Source organism: Coturnix japonica, chromosome Z (genome assembly GCF_054131305.1).
Source record: "Coturnix japonica strain WE chromosome Z, WE-NBRP24, whole genome shotgun sequence".
NCBI lineage: Eukaryota > Metazoa > Chordata > Aves > Galliformes > Phasianidae > Coturnix > Coturnix japonica.
This window is the reverse complement of record NC_140702.1, coordinates 49,663,263-49,680,844: the sequence shown is the minus strand read 5'-3', so window position 1 is coordinate 49,680,844 and position 17,582 is coordinate 49,663,263. Positions and strand designations below refer to the sequence as shown.

The window sequence follows — 17,582 nt, the reverse complement described above, 5'->3', positions numbered from 1 at the left end:
TGCTAGCCATACAAGAATTCTCTAAACAACCCTCTTTTCCTGTACCAATCTGACTACTATTTTCCACACTCACTCAACTTCATAACTCTTACATAAACAGCTTCTGCTCTCTCTTCTGATTCTCATTTTGTAGACCACGAGCTAACAGCTCTGTATTCCATTTCCTTTTCTGTTAAGCAGAAATCAGATAAACCAGAATACAAGGATATGAAAAAGAATAGTTTGTTGAACAGCACACACAGCTACATATTCCCTACAAGAAAAAGAACACCGATCTAAGGTTATATACCACCAGAGAATTGAAGCCTGGTGACTTACCACCACAATCCTGTTGATGTTGGAACAAATCAAAGCAGATGTTTCCTGTCAAATATTATACTCTCTCTACGGTACATACAAGTGTACTCCAGCAGTCACTTCAAGCAAACATACGTAAATGTTGAACATCTTAAGTGAATTTTCTTGTAAACTACTGCTCTGTTAGTGTATTTCTAATCAATACTTAAGTCCTCTAGCATATTGCTTCCTGCTGTTTAACAGCTGTCAATGGTTTACAGGTTTCTTTGCCTTGGTTCCATCAACAGTGGATCAGAGTGATTTTGCAAAAGAAAAACAGGGGACCCAGAAGCAACAATCTGAGAGAAGAAGAGCCCCATCAGGTGACCTTACCAGGAGTTCTATCTCCTCTCTGACTGCAAAGCCACCCGGGGAAGGAGTTCTTCTTCTCTTCTGGGCAGGTACCCAGAACTGGAGCATTAACACTTTAACTCCCAGCGCACTACATGGTGTAATGATGTGGAATACCAGTAACCAAAAATCGTAACTCCGTGACAATAATGCATACTGAAAAACTGTTAAAAAACACATCATCCTGCTCAGAAATGAACAAAGCACTAGACATTCTAAATCCCTTCCTTCAACTATCACACACTAATTTTTATGGGGTTTTTTTAATTAACTGAAGGAAAAGGTTTAATAGGTTTAGATTTAGGCTAGTCTGTGGCCACACAGTATGGATGAGTAAGAAGAGGTGGATTTCTTTGTTTTCCAGATGAGAAAGGCCCATTGACCACAGAAGACAGCAGTATACTGAGACAATTCTTTCTCATGAAATCTGCTCTTATTACTGAGGTCCAAAAACGGGCCATTTTTTAACTTTGGTTATCTCAACTAGGAAAATACTTCCCTGCATTTTAGTGTTTTATGGAGTACTGACAGTTTTTAAATCCCAGATAGACATGCTTGAAGTTGCCATTTCTTTACCTCTTCTAGAAGACAGAGACATAACAAGTAGAAGCAAGATTTGCTTTTTATCTAGATATAATTCTTTCTAACCTACTGCACATATGCTATATGTTATATGTATCACAAATGTTGCCATTTCCTTGTCAGTCATATTTATCTTGATATAGCTTCTCATTTTCCACTGTTAGAACACCAAAGCACCAAAAATAAGGAACAGCAACATTCAACAGTGCAGTAGAAATGTGTTTTAATCAATACATATATGCCTTACCAGTTAAGACATTTTACCCACCTTAACAATTCATGCTCTCTACACGCATGTAACATGCCTTTTCCTAAGCACAAATGTGAGATGAAGGATGTGTCAAAAATTCTCTAGCAAGGAAAACTTCAATAAAGGATAAACAGAACATTTATACAAACAAGACATACTAAGTTCGTAAGACCTCAGGTCCTAAAGGAGTTGGCCAAAGTCATTGCCAAGCCACTCTGTTATATTCAAAAGGTAAATGAAAGAGCCTTCTGAAGACAGCAAGCAAATACCAACACTGCCTTCAAGAGGGGCAAGATCTAGAGGACTACAGACCTGTCAGCCTCAACTTATGCCCTAAGATGATGTGGTGGAGTGACTTATCTGGAAATCAGTTCCACACCTACAAAGGACAAGAGCACAACTGCAAGTAATCCACATGGATTTATGAAAAGAAAATCCTGCACAACCAATCCGTAAGCTTTCTACAATGAAGTAACCAGCAAGGTGGACAAGGAGAGAAGTGGATAATGTCTGTGTTGACTTTAACAAGGCTTTCAACTCTCTCTCCCATAAATAACCTCATAGACATAATGATGAAAAACACAGTAGATAACTTTAGACATAAAGGAGTGAAAATTAGCTGAATTTCAAAGCTCAAAATGTTGCCATAAACGGCACAAATTCCTGCTGGAAGACAGTCTACTATGAGTGCCCCACAGGGGTGTACACCACAGCCAACATTGCTGAATGTTATCATTACTGACCTGGAGGATTGGATATGGCATATTCTCAGCAAGTTTGTAGGTAATACAACATAAGAAGGAGTTGCTGATACGCTGGGTAGTTTTGCAGCCATTCAGAGACCGTAACAGCCTGGAGAAAATGGCCAACAGCAACCTCATCAAAGTCAACAAAGAGCAATGCCAGACCCTGCATGCGGCAAGAATAACCCCAGTCACCCCACTACATACACTAGAGTAAAACAGCTGGAAAGTAACACTACAGAAAAGGACCTGCAGTCCTCGACCATAAACCAGCAGTAAGCTTTGAGGCATAGAAGGCCAACAACAACCTGGTCAGCATTAGGAAAAGGACTGCCAGCAGGTCAAGGGAGGTGAGCCTTCCTCACTGTACAGTACTGGTGAGATGGAATCTGGGATCCTACGTCCAGTGCCAGGCTTCCTGGGATGAGATATTCATGGACTTACTGGAGCAGTTCTGGTAAAAAGCCACTAGAATGACTAAGAGATTGGAGCCTATGTCATACTGGGAGAGGATGCTAAACCTAGAGGAAAGAAGCTTGAGGAGGGTAGGTTAACAGTGCACATAGAAACCTGATTGGAGGGAGAAATAAAGAAAGATGGAGCCAGACTCTATTAGTGGTGCCTAGTGACATAACAAGAACCAATGCGCACAAACTGAAAAACAGAAAATTCTGCTTCAGGATAATCAGAAACAAACAAACAAACAATTAAAAAAAATCAAACCAAAACAAACAAAAAACCTGCTGTTTATTGTGACAGTGGCCAAACAGTGGAACAGGTTTAATCAAAATCTCCGTGGAGTCTCCATTCTTGAGGACACTCCAAGCCCAAGTGGACTTATCCTTCAAAATGGAATTTTTTTTTCTTCTAAATTGGCTAGTTAGTTCATGGGAATAGAAGCATGACTACTTTAAACATATTATTTTATACCTACTGTTCAACAACAATATCTCACTAAGACAACCCTCGCTTATGTACTCAGGCATAAGAAATCAGATTCTAGTTCAACATGAAAATTCTTCAGTAATATACTATATTTCAGACTATAATATTGTACTTTTTTTTTTTTAAATATCTCTTCCTGATCTTTCCTGGAAGTTAACCACTGCTGTAAGGTGGGCATTATTGGTAATCTTGGAAGACACGATGGCTCAATAATTCCTTCACTCAGCCTTTGAGGAAGGTGTTTATGACACCGTTCACCGTGTGCCAAAGCACGTATCCAGTCCATATATAGAAAAGCTACTTCCTTAAAATGAACTACCACAAGTGACTTCAAGTCCTGAGGGGGTTTTTGAGGTCTGAGTTCAGCACTGGCACACGTAATTGAAGCAAGTAAAGATAATTCTGCCACCACAGCATCAGAATATCTGGATGTTATCACTGCACTGTTATAAAAACTTTAGAATTTGGGTATTTTAAATTTTTCAAGAGTCTAAATAAGAGTCCCAAAAGAAAACTGATCACCTTCTAAAAAGATGCAACTTCTAAATATTCAGGAAAACAAAGACAATCTTGTAACAAAATAAAAAAAGAATATTGAGGTGTCCTGGAGCAAAGCAGCAAACTTCATAACAATAAATATTAGACAGATGGCAAGGAAAATATTTATGTTCTTCCATCACAATAAATTACTCAGTTTTGTTCAATAATCAAACTTAACTCCACAGAACTGAGTAAGTCAGTAATCACCCTAAAATAACTTGTCCTCCAGAAGGTCAAATAAACATGGTCAAGAAGATCAGTCAAGTAGACACTTAGTCATAATGGGGATTTCAATACATTCATACTTTCTGGCATATTTACCCAGCTTTAAGAAAAGCAGAAAAACAAACATATTTAGAGGCCACTGTCTCTTCGAGTCTTACAGGAATGCATATCCCAGGTTAACACTGAGACAAAATTATCTCTGTGACCATTCCTTCCACATAGAGAATCTAAGGCAATAATGTCTTAGTTTAATCCTCATATGAGGAGATTTACAGAAAATTTAGGCCTGCATGAGACTTCTTCAAAATTCGGCTGCTAACATAGGATGCACTTTTTCAGTAAATCTGTTAAAACAAATTGTCCTTGTCAGAGATAGCTAAAGTATACTTTCAGCCTGTCTTGGAACTGGAAATGGATTTCATGACTGCTAAATACCCCTTCCAGGACATTTGATATCATAATAAAAGACATAATTAATTAACCTGATTAAAACAACTAGTTTTGTGGGGGGTTTGCTTTTTTCTTTTTTTTTTTTCTTAAATGCTTGCTTAGTACAGAATTTGCATTATATCTCTTTTTAAATTCCATGATTTGCAGAAGGAATGCTGCCAGATTAGGCCATTATGTACTCAGAAAAAAGGGTGAAATTATTTGGAAAAAGAATTACTCCTTACTTTTCATAGTATCAGAAAGATCTGATTAATTTATTTCCTTCTCAGGGTGAATCAAACTATTTTAATCCAAGTAAAAGGTAGTAATATTCAACTGGCTAAGATCAAAGCATCCTTAAAACAAATTAGAACTATGAAACACATAAGCATATAACCAAATGAATTAGTGAGTATGCAATTGCTTTATAATACAAAGCAGAGAGACAATATAATGACCAACATGTTAAAGATATTCCATCTTACTTGTCCAGAGCTGTACTGGTGGGCATGCTCCTACCAAATCCTCGGACACCCATCTGACAGAAGTATGGAATGCAAGACAGATTGGCAGCAATAATTGCCAGTGAATCAGATGCATTAACAAAGAAACCATTTTGGCCAAGGATCATATAGCGGTCCTGGAAAAGACAAGAAATACAAAAACATTTCTCATATCCTATGTTTTGGTTTCTACTCTTAGATGAACAATAGGTGTTTAAAAAAAAAAATATATATATACATATATATATATATATATATATATTTAAAAACAAACAAACAAAAAACAAAAACCAAAAAAAACCAAAACAAACAAACAAAAAATAACAGGCTTTGGGTTACTTGTATCTCTCATAGGGCAGAGTAAATTTATTGGCATTTTCCCAGTAGATTTATAACCTCGCTACCACATTCTCACTCCTTCCAGCAAACAAAACCTCCAAATCAGTCCCTAGCCTGAGCCTCCTACATTGTACTTCAGTACGTCCGCTACTGCCAGGGAATGCTTGTGTAGGAGAATCTTTCTACCAACTGCATGCACTGTATGGTGAGTAGGTGGGTATTTTGTGTTTAGAGACCACAGAAAACAGCTTCTGTCCTTCAGAACCTTTCCATCATTCTCAAATCTTGACAGAAAGCTGCTTTTGCAATACTCTACTGATATGTTGATAACACGTCATAAGAACTAAAACAAGGAGAGATAGTAACTCAGTGCTTCATTAGCTAAAAAAATCTCTCAATTTGTGGTGTTAACCAAAACTGACTTTCTTTAGTTAATACATATTGTGACAAGTTAACACTACCTGTATATGCTGTCCTTTCACACCCAGAGAAATGTTATACCAGAACAAAACAAATACAGACAAAAAAGGAGGGGAAAGAAAAAGAAAGACAGGCAGAAGAAAGGCAGAAGAAGGGCAGAAGACAGGCAGAAGACAGGCAGAAGACGGGAAGAAAGAACTCTCATTCTGGGTTCAAATCCTGCTCAACTTGCAAACAGTTGTAGGAACAAATTATTCCACATCCTTGATTTACAGGTACAAATGCCATCATCTATGCTTGAAAGCAATGTCATTCATCCTCAAGGACTTACTGAAAAGCAAATATAATTCCACATCCAATACCTGACAGCAGGCGAAACAATAACTAAGTTGAAACTTCCACAGCAATCAGAATACTTACTCCATCAGCATCAAAAGCAGCTCCAAACCCATACTCTCCACCTCTCATAGCCTCCAGCAAGGCAGTTGCATATGTTAAATTGGGATCAGGACGCTGTCCACCAAAATCCTCCAGAGGAATACAGTTTATAGCAGAATTTGCAGGAGCTCCTAATTCATCACAGAGGATTCTTCTCACGTAAGGTCCCATAACTGCAGAAACATAAATCTGCCATGCATTCACAAAAACATATGCTTGACATTCACATTTTTCACAGTACTGTGGAGACTTGATACAAAACATACTTCCGGCAATTCTATACATCTGTCTTATTAGCAAAAGGAATTCTCATCTACAAAGAGAATATGGTCACCCCACTCAGATCAACTGTTGATTGATCAATTGTTAAAACACACTTCTTCACTAGCAGAAGTGAGAAAGTAACCACTGAATACTGAAAGATAGAAGTTTTATTTAGCAGCTATTAGGGGAAAGTAATTTATGTACAAGCACAAGGGTATTTCTTATTAGAATAAAACGTAATATGCTATTTTATACGTCCTGAACTACAAGCAACAATTTAGCAAACACACTAGAAAAGAAAATAAACAGAAATAGAATGGAAATAGAGAACACACTTCTTTCAGATTTCTCATTCATACCGAAATTAAACTGGTTTTCCTACTGAAAAATTTTCCACGTTTTTCCTGCCATCATGTAGATAGTAAGTAAAAACTTTCCTACAACTAATTCGAAAATAACTTTTTTTTTTAATTATATGGCGAAGACCATGGTTCAAGCTACCATACCATAATTACTATATGCAGTGTTGTGGGGTGTCCAAAAACATCACAGAGGTTCAATTTTTAGTAGCTTTTTACTTCACCTACAACCCAGATTACCACACCAGGCCTCCTCGTAATTTCCTGATAAGATTTTCCAATCCTAATCTTACCTGCTGAACAAATGCATATACACTTCCATTCTTTAACCAATTAACCTACATTTTTCAGTAACTATAAGGAGTATTTTCTATCACTTCAGAAATAAGAGGATCCTAAATACATGTGCATCTGGAAATGACGTCATTATCAAACTGTACAGAAGACTTTTCAATTTCACAATTAAATATTTTGATCTTATGGAGAAAACTGTAATGTTAGTTGCATCTGAAATCTATGCTTGTTTGATGGCTAAGTAGCATATTTTACTACCTTGTGACATATGAGGACATCAAAGACCTATACATTATTTCAATAACATTCTCTCCATAAGTGTATGTGATGAAAGACATTCTGTTCTTCAATGCACAGCCAACTCACTGAGGATTCTTGGGAGTCATTAATTCTGATTTAGCTTTATTTTCACTGAATCACAGAATGGCTTGGGTTGAAAGGCACCTTAATGATGATCAAGTTCTAATCCCCCTGCCGTAGGCAGGACTGCCACCCACCAGATAAGGCTGCTAGGAGCCTGTCCAGCCTGTCAGCTCCAGGGATGGGGCACCCACAGCTTCTCTGGGCCGCCTGTGCCAGTGCCTCACCACTCTTCTTGTAAAGCAAGATAAACCTAATATTCCCTCTTTCTGTTTAAAACCATTCCCTCTTGACTCATTACTATCTGCCTGTGTAAAGGACAGTCCCCCTTCTGCATCTAAGCTCCTTCTGAGTACTGGAAGGCTGCATTAAGATCTCCCTGGAGCCTTTTCTTCTCCAGGCCAAACAAGTTGAGCCTTTCTTTGCAAAAGAGGTGCTCCAGACCTCTTTATATCTTTATGGCACTCCTCTGGACCTACTTCAAAAGCTCTACATCTTTCTTGTTGTGAGGGCCCCTGAATTGGAAGCAGCACACCAGATGGGGCCTCACAAGGACAGAGCAGAAGGGGACAATCACCCCCCTGCTCTGCAGGCCATCCCTATTTTGATGCAGCCCAGGACACAAATAGAAACCATTTTTCCTGAGTAGAGATTGTCCTGCAACCTCCTTGGCTATGATACACTGCAACATATCTCATTACCCACTCATGGAAAGATCAGCTCATCCTACTTGCTTTCAAACACAGAAAGACTGTTATTGCGTACATATCTCTTCAATTCCTTTTCGGGAAAGGACTAACAGTGGGTTAGGCCCAGTACTAAGACTGATTTTGTTAACAGTCTGATGTGAAAACCCTTTAGCATTTCTGAAAAGCCTGACATTTATACACTGTATATGTATTTACCTTTATTATAAAACTATTACAATGAACTCATATTTTGGTCCTGATAGTATCTTAAGTTCATACCTCCATTCATGGCATCAATCCTTATTTTGATCTGGTTGGGTCCAGTCAGCAAATTTCTGATTGCACTGAAGTCAAAGATATTTCGAAGGAGATTGAGGTAGATATCCACAGAATCAACAATTTCCACTAGAAAAAATAATAATAATGCAAAAAAAAATCAACAGCATATCAAAATAGAAGTACAGCTCACATATGGGAACATATGTCTCCCAGCACACTTTTCACAACCCATGTACCTGAATTAAAGAAAGCACACCACCTCTGTGTAACATAGATTGGCACTGATGCCAAGGAGACAAAGTAAAAGACTCTTTAATCAACCTTAAACCTTGCACGCATCATCAGTTTTGCTTGCTACAGCACTGCAGAGTATGGAAGATGTCCACGTTGATAAAAATGCACAACTTTTATTATTCAAAAGCAGTATCTATGTGCATCACTTCATCAGGAGACGCACAGCTCATTTCTGGCACTTAAATAATCTGTCTCCAGTTTATTGTCGTTCTACCACCATAATTTTGCAATTTATACATTACACACTTCAGAAAGTTTGGCTCAAATACAACATCTGCTATTTCTGTTACAGTTCTGCTAATCTGAAAAGTGATGCCACAAAGGCAGAGAGCTACAGCTTCTCTAGTTCTGTCAGATATTAAACAGACCAAACTGAAATTAATTACTGAAAGTAAATTTGTTAGAATCAAAGCAGCTACCCTGGCAAAGCCATGATTTTAAGTCAACTTGTAACAAGTTATTTTTCTGATTAAATTTAAAAGAATGCTATACAAATGCTCTTTTATATGGCTTAACAAATATCTTGAAATACTTTAGTTACAAGTTAAACTATGTTCCTCAGAAATGCTGACCTCACCCCAGTGATCTTCTTCGGGGTAAAACATAAACACACTGCCTAAGAAAAAAGCTTAGAATAAACTACACTTGAACTAGAAACAAGAACTAAAAAATAGTCCCCACAGCTGAAAAGTAATCTGTAAAACCTACTGGAAAACGAGTCAATTATCTGGCACACGATAAAATTCTCAAAGATCTCAAAAACTGCATTTCAGTATAACTTGTCAGCTCTGCTCACAATAAAGTTTATGTAGGTTCCAATTTTTACATATATGAACAAATGCCACAACATCCACAGAACTGCTCATACGTGTTAAGATAAAGTGCATGTAAAATTCAAGCCTAAAAATTATTCTAGCTCCTGCCAAATCCAAATAACTTGTTTTCAGTTGACCAATTGCAATACTTCCCTGGAGTCCCCAGTAGCTATATTGTCCCAGAACAGTTTGTCTTTCCAGAGATTACTGGGAAATAACTTTTTTTTCTCAAATTAGAAAACAAACAAGCAAACAAATAAACAAAAGAAATTGTTTTTAATCTATTTTTATGCCACCTGATTTTTTGTTTGTTTGTTTTCCTGTGGGCAAAATGAATACAACGTTTACCTGCATCACCGAGTATTTTGAGATCCAGTAGCAGTAAGAAATTCTAAAGAAATAATGCTCTGCTTAAATAATTACTGTTTATGATTCTGCAGCAATTCTGCCACCTAGAATCAACACCTGTATGTAGCATGCATAAAAGCCTTCACTCATACCTCGGAAAGGTTTGAATTTGTTCTCCAGATCAAACTCTTGTCTTCCTAAGCGAGATAAATCAACTCTGAGATCAGGACAAATGGCATATTCCTCCAAGGTTTTGCTGATTTGATAAATTTTATCTGAAACTATATCTGGAGCAGGTCCTATAAGAGAAGAGAACTTGTCAGGTCATATTTTTAAATGAAAGTTCCATAGGATAAAAAATAAAAAAATAAAAAATTGCTGGTTTAAAAAAAAATAAATACAGAACTTATCAGCTCTTTTGAAGAGTAAGCCCCCAGAAGTGCACTGATGTAAAGTATTATGTAGCCTGCAGGACATTTTTTGAAGAAAATGAAAAACAGAATATGGGAATACAGTGCATTCTCATACCACTTTGTTTCACAGTAAGTATTTAAGGCAGTAACCAACATGGAGAAAAAAGTTCAATCATTCTTCTTAGTGACTGAGACACAAAAACGTTGCCATTTTTTCTTCTACAGTGAACCTCAACACATGTTCTAATGGAAAACCTGCCTTTCAGAAGCATCTTCTGGTGTCTCACAGGTCTTTCTGCAAATGCACAACTGTGAAGCTGAGACTGTCTGGCATCTCCTATAATTTCCTTGGGCACAGAATATCACTAAATGCTCCTCCACAGTTTGACAGCCAATCAACGTCCTAATGTCACATTCATATGAATGAAGATAATTTAATCACTTAACAAGCAATTGTGATCTGCAACAGCTTAAGTCACTGTGAAAGAGAAATTGCTTCTTAAATGTGCATTGTTATTAGCAAATCCTGAAGACTGGCTATGTTTTTAAATAATTACTGTCATCCTAATAAGAGTTGCAGGCTTGACGCAAAATGACCAGAAGACCATTCTGTCTTCTCTAATTCTTCTTTAGTTATACAAAAGCCACTCTTACAACCTGGAAAAATGACCTCCTGTATTTTTATTTTCACTCGCTCCTAATTAAATGCCTCCTTCTTTTCACCACTGGATGCTTACCACCTGCAACAATGCTGCTGTACTCTGTGCAGCCTTACTACATGAATCAGTGTCTAACATCTCAGACATGGCATACCTGACGATCCAAGGCAATAAATACAACACATGGTAGTCACTTAGATTTATCTCGCTTAGCAAATGATTTCTTACTGTTCCCATCCCAAACCCACTCACAAGATAAGGACAGGTTTCATTTGCATTACACCAGCCTTGACAGGGTGATTTTCAAGGCATTTTGAGATTTTCAGAAGGAAAGCATCATACATTTATGAGGCATACAAGGCTTCAGCATTTGTAAAAATCATTGGGTTTCACAGACCAGTAACATAAAACTTATAAAGCATGACATAACTACATGCATCAACTTAAAAATTTCACTGCACGAGACATCATTAGCTGTACACACAAACTGCATAATTCAAGAGCAGAACTGAGACAGCTGGAATAGTACAAGTCCCCTTGGATAAGCACAGATTTTTTTCCTGGACAACACAAACGATGCTTTTTTCCATATGTGAAACATATACTGAGTTACACTGCTTACAGCACTTCTGAAATCATATGCTTAATTAATTGCCAAGACAACCAACAAAGAAACATGAAAAAAAGAGTGCTCCCTCATAGGCAGAAGGATGAAAACTGTTACAACAGTCCAGCAGACTAAGTAAAATGAAGATGGGACAGTAAACCTCACTGAATGAGGTATCTCAAGGCTTTAATGAATGTTTAATACTGACTGAACATATGCATGTAAACAATGACACTCATACCCTTGAGAAAAAATAAAGAACAAATATGCTTATTTCCTTCAAAGCTGTTAAATAGTAGACTGTGAAAGAATAACCAATAATCAACCATAGTTGGCTATCCCTGGATTTTAATCATATTGAGATGCAATGCCATAAACATGTTAACCAAAAAAAGAACAAAACACCTACCTCCATTTGCAACCTCAAACTTGACTCCAAACTCTCCTCCAGGTCCCCCAGGACTGTGGCTGGCTGTTAGAATAATCCCACCAGCCGCTTTTATCTTTCGAATAATACATGAAACTGCAGGTGTGGATAAGATACCATTCTGCCCAATAACCAATCTGCCGATCTAGGTGGAAAAAAAAAAAAAGATATTATTTTTAATACTGAAGAAGAAGCATGCACACCAACATGTGCATATAGAGTGGCTAACAGAAATCTTAAGCTCCTACCATGGAACATATTTGTTGCAGTGAAATACACAACAGGAGCTGGTTAATTGCTCCACCGGAGTGCTAATAACAAATACTGTATTCTGTATGCCCAGGGTGGCAAGGAGCATGGACACAACAGCAAACTGCAAGCTCCCATCACTGTACTGGGGTATGATCGTGCTATCAGACCTTTCCAGATATCTCCATCAATCACCAAAGCTTCTCTAGTAACAGTTTGTTTTAGGACAGAACTCCATCCAGACTCCTCAACGAGAGGCAACGGTATTGCTAGCAGTTCAAGCATATGCCTCAAAGCTCTTTCAGAACCAAGTTCAAGAAAAATGGATTTCCGTTAGTTGTATTGCTTATTATTTATACCAGTGCTGTATAAGTAGTAATTTGAAATAGAAACACTGGTATTTTCAAATTGTTTTGAATTTGAGTGTGCCCTTTTAAGGCTTCTTTTCAGCCTATGAGAAAAATGAGAATTCTTCCAAGACTGCTGTACGAGTGCCATCATTTAATCATCACTGCTCGCTGCACCAAAGCATCAGAAAAAACAGGCTTTAGCAAACCTTCTTCCAGCCTATACTATATACATTAGGGGAAATAAGATGAAAATAAGTAATGAAAACATTTGCTTTGAGTACTTCCTCTCCCTTTTCTAAACCATTATGCACATAGAACACTAAGGCAAGTGAAGACTCAGTTATGTCTTACAATACTCTATTTTGTTTGCAGAGCTTCACTTCATCTATAGTGCTTTTATGAAGCTGAATTCAAGCACTCCTTAGAAATGTAAACATCTTCCTCTCTTCGTTTTGATGGCAGGAATGCAATCTCATCCACTCTCAACCCCTTTGCTGTTCATTATGTCCCTGAATCAAGTACTAAGCTGATATATAATTAATTTTTAAGTAATGAACTCTCAGATTTACAGACTTCTCTGGGCTAAACCAGCAACCACATACTCACTCACAATTAAAGTTCCAGTAATATCCTTCTGGAAATCTTGGACAGTTTCATAGCATGGAAAGATTATCTTTGGAATTCAAAAACTTGCATGGCTACGAGATCACAGGCTTGTAATGTCACTTCTAATACTGTGCCCAGTGCCACATCCTATTTTGTCACTCTGCTTTTAGTAGCAACAGCAGCAACAGAGACTGTGATCCTCAGCAAACTCTTAGGGCTGAGAGTATAGTCACCCTAACTAGTATTTTACAGCAACATTTTTATGCAGTATTACTGCATGCAGCTTTGTATTTTCAAACAATTTGGCAGATCAAAATGGAGACACTTCACATGTTTTAACTGATTTTGCCAGTAAATTTTCTTTCACATGCCTCAGTCAATTTAACTTGAAATAACATGAAGCAAGTGGATTATACCCTGGATGGCACAGGAGTGGGTCTTCTTTCACTGCAGTATCCTAATGATGACCTAGTGTCACGCCTAACATAGAAGCAAATAATTCAGCCATACAGGTGTAAGGAAAGAAGATAAGATTCTTATGGGAAACAAAAAGCAACAGCACACTCCAAAAACAGCTGGAAAATTCTTTGCCATCTTAAGCTTTCACGGCATTATTAGCAATGCTTCATGACCTCTATAATGTTGCTGTGACTCTCCATAGGCTAAGCATGATCATCAACTCATCCGTTTCTGATCAGATATGGACATCAGAATTTCTAATTTGAACTTACTCTAAACCGTGCCTCAAAAATAAAAATCTCTCCAAATAGAAGGACATGACGAATCATGTGCCGATGGCTACTGCATAGCATGCACTACTCTGTAGCCACTGCCAGCACTGGAAGCCCAGAAGCTGTGACCATGGTGTACCTGCAGCCCCAGCCCACAGGGTGAGCAGAGGGCTCAATGACGACAGGACAGCAGGGCAAGCAGCGGCAGCTGACTGGGCAGGGGGCCTCGGCTCATTCCTTGTCCTGGGGCCTGTGCCAACTGTGCTAGGCTGCTAAGGCAGGGAGAATGCGGGGTGAGTCACCAAATTAGAACAAGGGGAACCTAGCGACTCTAAAGGGCAAATACGTTTACAGTTGATATCAGAAAATCCCCTTTATTTTTATACTCGGTAGGCACAATTAACCAAAGAACTCAGAATGTGTCTTCCTGGAAGGAGACTCTGGCTCAGTTTGTCAGCACTACTTGGCCATCCCTCTCCTGGAACTCCACTGAGGTTAAAGGTTTTCAGGGCAGCTTCAAGCTTCCACATGTTTCATCTCACCCTGCATTTGCCAGCTTGCTTTTTTTTTCTTTTCCTTTTGATGCTGGCCAGGCTCCTTGTAGTGACATTTGCCTTGGCCAAAAGGAGAGGTATTTGCCCTCAGCAGTATTCAAGTTCTCCACCCGAACCATACAGCACAGCATTAAACAATGCCTTTGGGGAGGCTTAGATAATTTCTCATCTGTCATATATTAGCAATCAAAGAATAAAACATGTAATGAGTATTCCTTGGAGGCAAAAAAAAAGTGAGGCTTATGCACTTACAGCGTGCTGCAGAGAAACAGAGAAGCAGCCAGCAGGCCAACGGGGAATGGAGCATGAGTACGTGGGAGCAGGATTAATGTCAGCCCCAACCACCAACCTCCTGAATTTACCAGGACTGTGTCCCCAGCCAGAGTATGGTGCTTGAATTCAGGAATCTGTGGGAACTGCCAGCAGACACTCTTGTTTCTTGGCTTCAGAAAACAGTAAGGAGAAACCGCACTTCCAAGAAAGCTGCAATAACTTAAGGAAGGGGAAACCCTGTTAGAGCAAAGTGCCAGAAACAGGCTAAACAGGAAGCCTCCTGAGGTCAAAAAGACCTAATCTGCAGGGGGAGCAGAACAAAATGGGAAATGTGACATGAGAAGCTGGAAGGAAGCAAGCTGACAGCAACATCAGCCAGGACAGAGTCCTGACCGCATCTCAGCCCACCTGAGAACCCCTCAGCCTTCTAAGCCCTACATTTCTGGTCTCCCCCAGATCTCAGTCCTTGTGGTCACCTTGCAGCTGCAGCTCACTGCACTCACAAGAGCAGTGGGCGACCACAGTCTTGGCAGAGCAGCCCCTGCTGTGCTTTCTCCTGGCACCCTACAGTGACAGAGCTTCCCCTGCAGAGCCAGCAGTGAGAGGACATGAGGCAAGGCACTCCTCTGGGTCTCACAGCTCCCAGCTGTGAGCAATGGGCTCCCACTGCTCCCCACTGCCTGTGCTGGCTGTATGCTCAGCTCCATGTTTAGGAGGGACAGCAGCTTCATCTCTGTTTTAGAGAGGAGGCTTCAAGCCCATGCTGCCTAGTACTTCCCAGATTTCTGTATCTATAAACCGACCAAGGGGTTTGCACAACTATCAGAAAACATCAGTTTCCATCTTGAGTTTTTTTCACATTTGAGCAAAATATGCTGTAAGCCATCTGATCAGATGGGTTGTCACTACTGTCCTCATTATTATCTCATTCATTAAATTAACAGAGAAGAACAATTCTTTTCTGAAGCCACAGCCAAATTGCTAAATTCCTCTTTGTTTAATAACGCCACTTTCCTTGAGCATCCCTAAAAGACTGTGGGCAAAAAGCACACATCCAATGTCCTCGCTTTCCACGCATTTATTTTTGACTCTGCTACACTTTCTCCGCAGAGCCAGGTGTGTTTTTCGGCTTCCAACCCCGACTCAGCTCCAAACGAGGTGTGCAGCACCACGGTCGGCCCGCAATACCCGGGTTACACGCCGGTACCGCCAGCCTCGCCGGGAGGCCCCGCGCTTACCCCGTTGGCCGCGGCCATCTGGACGACGATCTCGATGGCCGTCTTGCTGAAGTAGCGGCCGTCGCTGCCCACCACCATGGTGCAGCCCTGGCGGTCGCGGAGATCGACGGAGGAGAGCAGGCTCTGCACGAAGTTGGGCAGGTAGTTGCGCTGGCTCTCGAAAAGCCCCGTGGGGCGCCGCAGCCCCCCGCCGCCCGTCGGCCGCTGGTCCTCGTAGGGCGTCGTCTGCACCGTCAGCACCGGGATGGGGTTCCTCTCCATAGCGATGCCCGGTGCCGCCCGCCCGGCCGCGGCTCCACTGCGGAGCGGCGGCCTCACACAGGCTCCCGGTCGGAGCCAACGGCGGGGCGAAGAGAGGCGGTTCCGTCCGCCTCAGCGGCGCGGGCTCGGGCTCCCTGACGGCCGGCCCCCGCGGGACGGAGGCGGGTCGGCTCGCCCCTCGGAGGCCCGGGGGGCGGTGGGAGAGCGGCGCAGCGGGGGTGCCTGGGAGGGCGCGGGGTCGCGCCGCCCCTTCCCCGTTCGGCGGAGCCCCGCCGGCGCCGTGCTGCGCGCAGGGACGCGCGGGACTTCCCAGAGCCGTGCCGTCAGCGTGCGGCGGCCGCGGCCAAAAATAACCCTAGAAAGCAACGCCGAGAATCGCGGTCTCCTGCCAGAGCTGTAACCGGAGGCTGGGGGAGAGGGAGAGCCAGCAACACACACTTGCTCGGGGGGATCACGCTCTGTCAGCGCCGCAGACGGCCCCGGCCGCCCCCTCCGGCTGCGGGAGCCGCGCGCCTCTGCCGGGCAGCCTCTGTCCGGACAAACGCTGAAGCAACCGGGACGGTTTTCTTTCTGTCATTGCCCACAGCAGGGTCTCTTGAATCCTAAGCAGGGTTAGGAAGGCTTTGGGGTTTGTTTTATGTTCCCCCATCGTGAGCTGGGAGCCATAGCAAAGAGCTGATCTGGCAGGGTAACAGAAGATGCGAGTTGCCGTGCTGCTTTGCTCCCTGCGTGTCCAAGAAGCACTGCCTGTGCCTCCCTGAGTAAAGACTGTCAGGTGTTACGTGTTTTGTGTGGGTCTGGCAGGAGCTCGTTGGCACGGGTGTTCATTTTACTTAAAGTCAGTACAGAGGTGGTAGCACTGCTGCAGAGATGCCTGTCATTTCCCAGTACAAAGGCTGTGTTTACAGATGCTTGTGGCTGTCAGGCACCAGCTGAAATTTTCCATCCAAATGCTTGCTTCACGCTGGGTCCACACACCAGAGGTGAGCAGAAAAGTGCTTTAGTCTGCTTGTAGTTTTAATTGATCACGAGGGGAGAGTCGTGAGACTGAGATCCTCAGTGAAGCTCCGCTGATGAAAAGAAATCAGGGTAACTCAGCCATGCTATTGAGCCTCTGTAGGCTTTTAGTGGTCAGGAAAGCTAGCGTACAACAGTTTATGACCGTCTCTTACTCATGATGCTCCGGTGTTCATCCACACCTTCTCCAGTAACCAATGCTCTCACAGAATGCCATCCATGCAACCAGAGGCTAGGCCAAGCAGCTAAACTTACCCACTGAAGCGGGCAGGAGTCTTAGCTCTGTTGGAGGAATTTATTGGCATCAAAAGGCACTGCTACAGATGATTTAAAGTGATTCAGGGCCTGAACATTCTAATACAAAACTTGAATTGAATGAACCATTTTTATTTGT

At 41.2% G+C, this 17,582-nt stretch overlaps 1 protein-coding gene across 1 annotated transcript in view; it reads right to left on the bottom strand.

Annotated features, from left to right (window-relative positions):
- The window catches only part of PGM5 (phosphoglucomutase 5), a 60,320-nt gene extending 43,976 nt beyond the window's left edge, over positions 1-16,344 (bottom strand). The window contains exons 1-6 of the mRNA XM_015848859.2: positions 15,911-16,344; positions 11,892-12,054; positions 9,956-10,102; positions 8,347-8,472; positions 6,084-6,274; positions 4,887-5,041 (exon numbers count right to left, since the gene is read on the bottom strand). Of these exons, the coding sequence (XP_015704345.2) occupies positions 4,887-5,041; positions 6,084-6,274; positions 8,347-8,472; positions 9,956-10,102; positions 11,892-12,054; positions 15,911-16,171 (1,043 nt within the window). The 5' untranslated portion in view covers positions 16,172-16,344. The remainder of the gene's footprint in view (positions 1-4,886; positions 5,042-6,083; positions 6,275-8,346; positions 8,473-9,955; positions 10,103-11,891; positions 12,055-15,910) is intronic.
- Between the last annotated feature and the right edge of the window lie 1,238 nt (positions 16,345-17,582).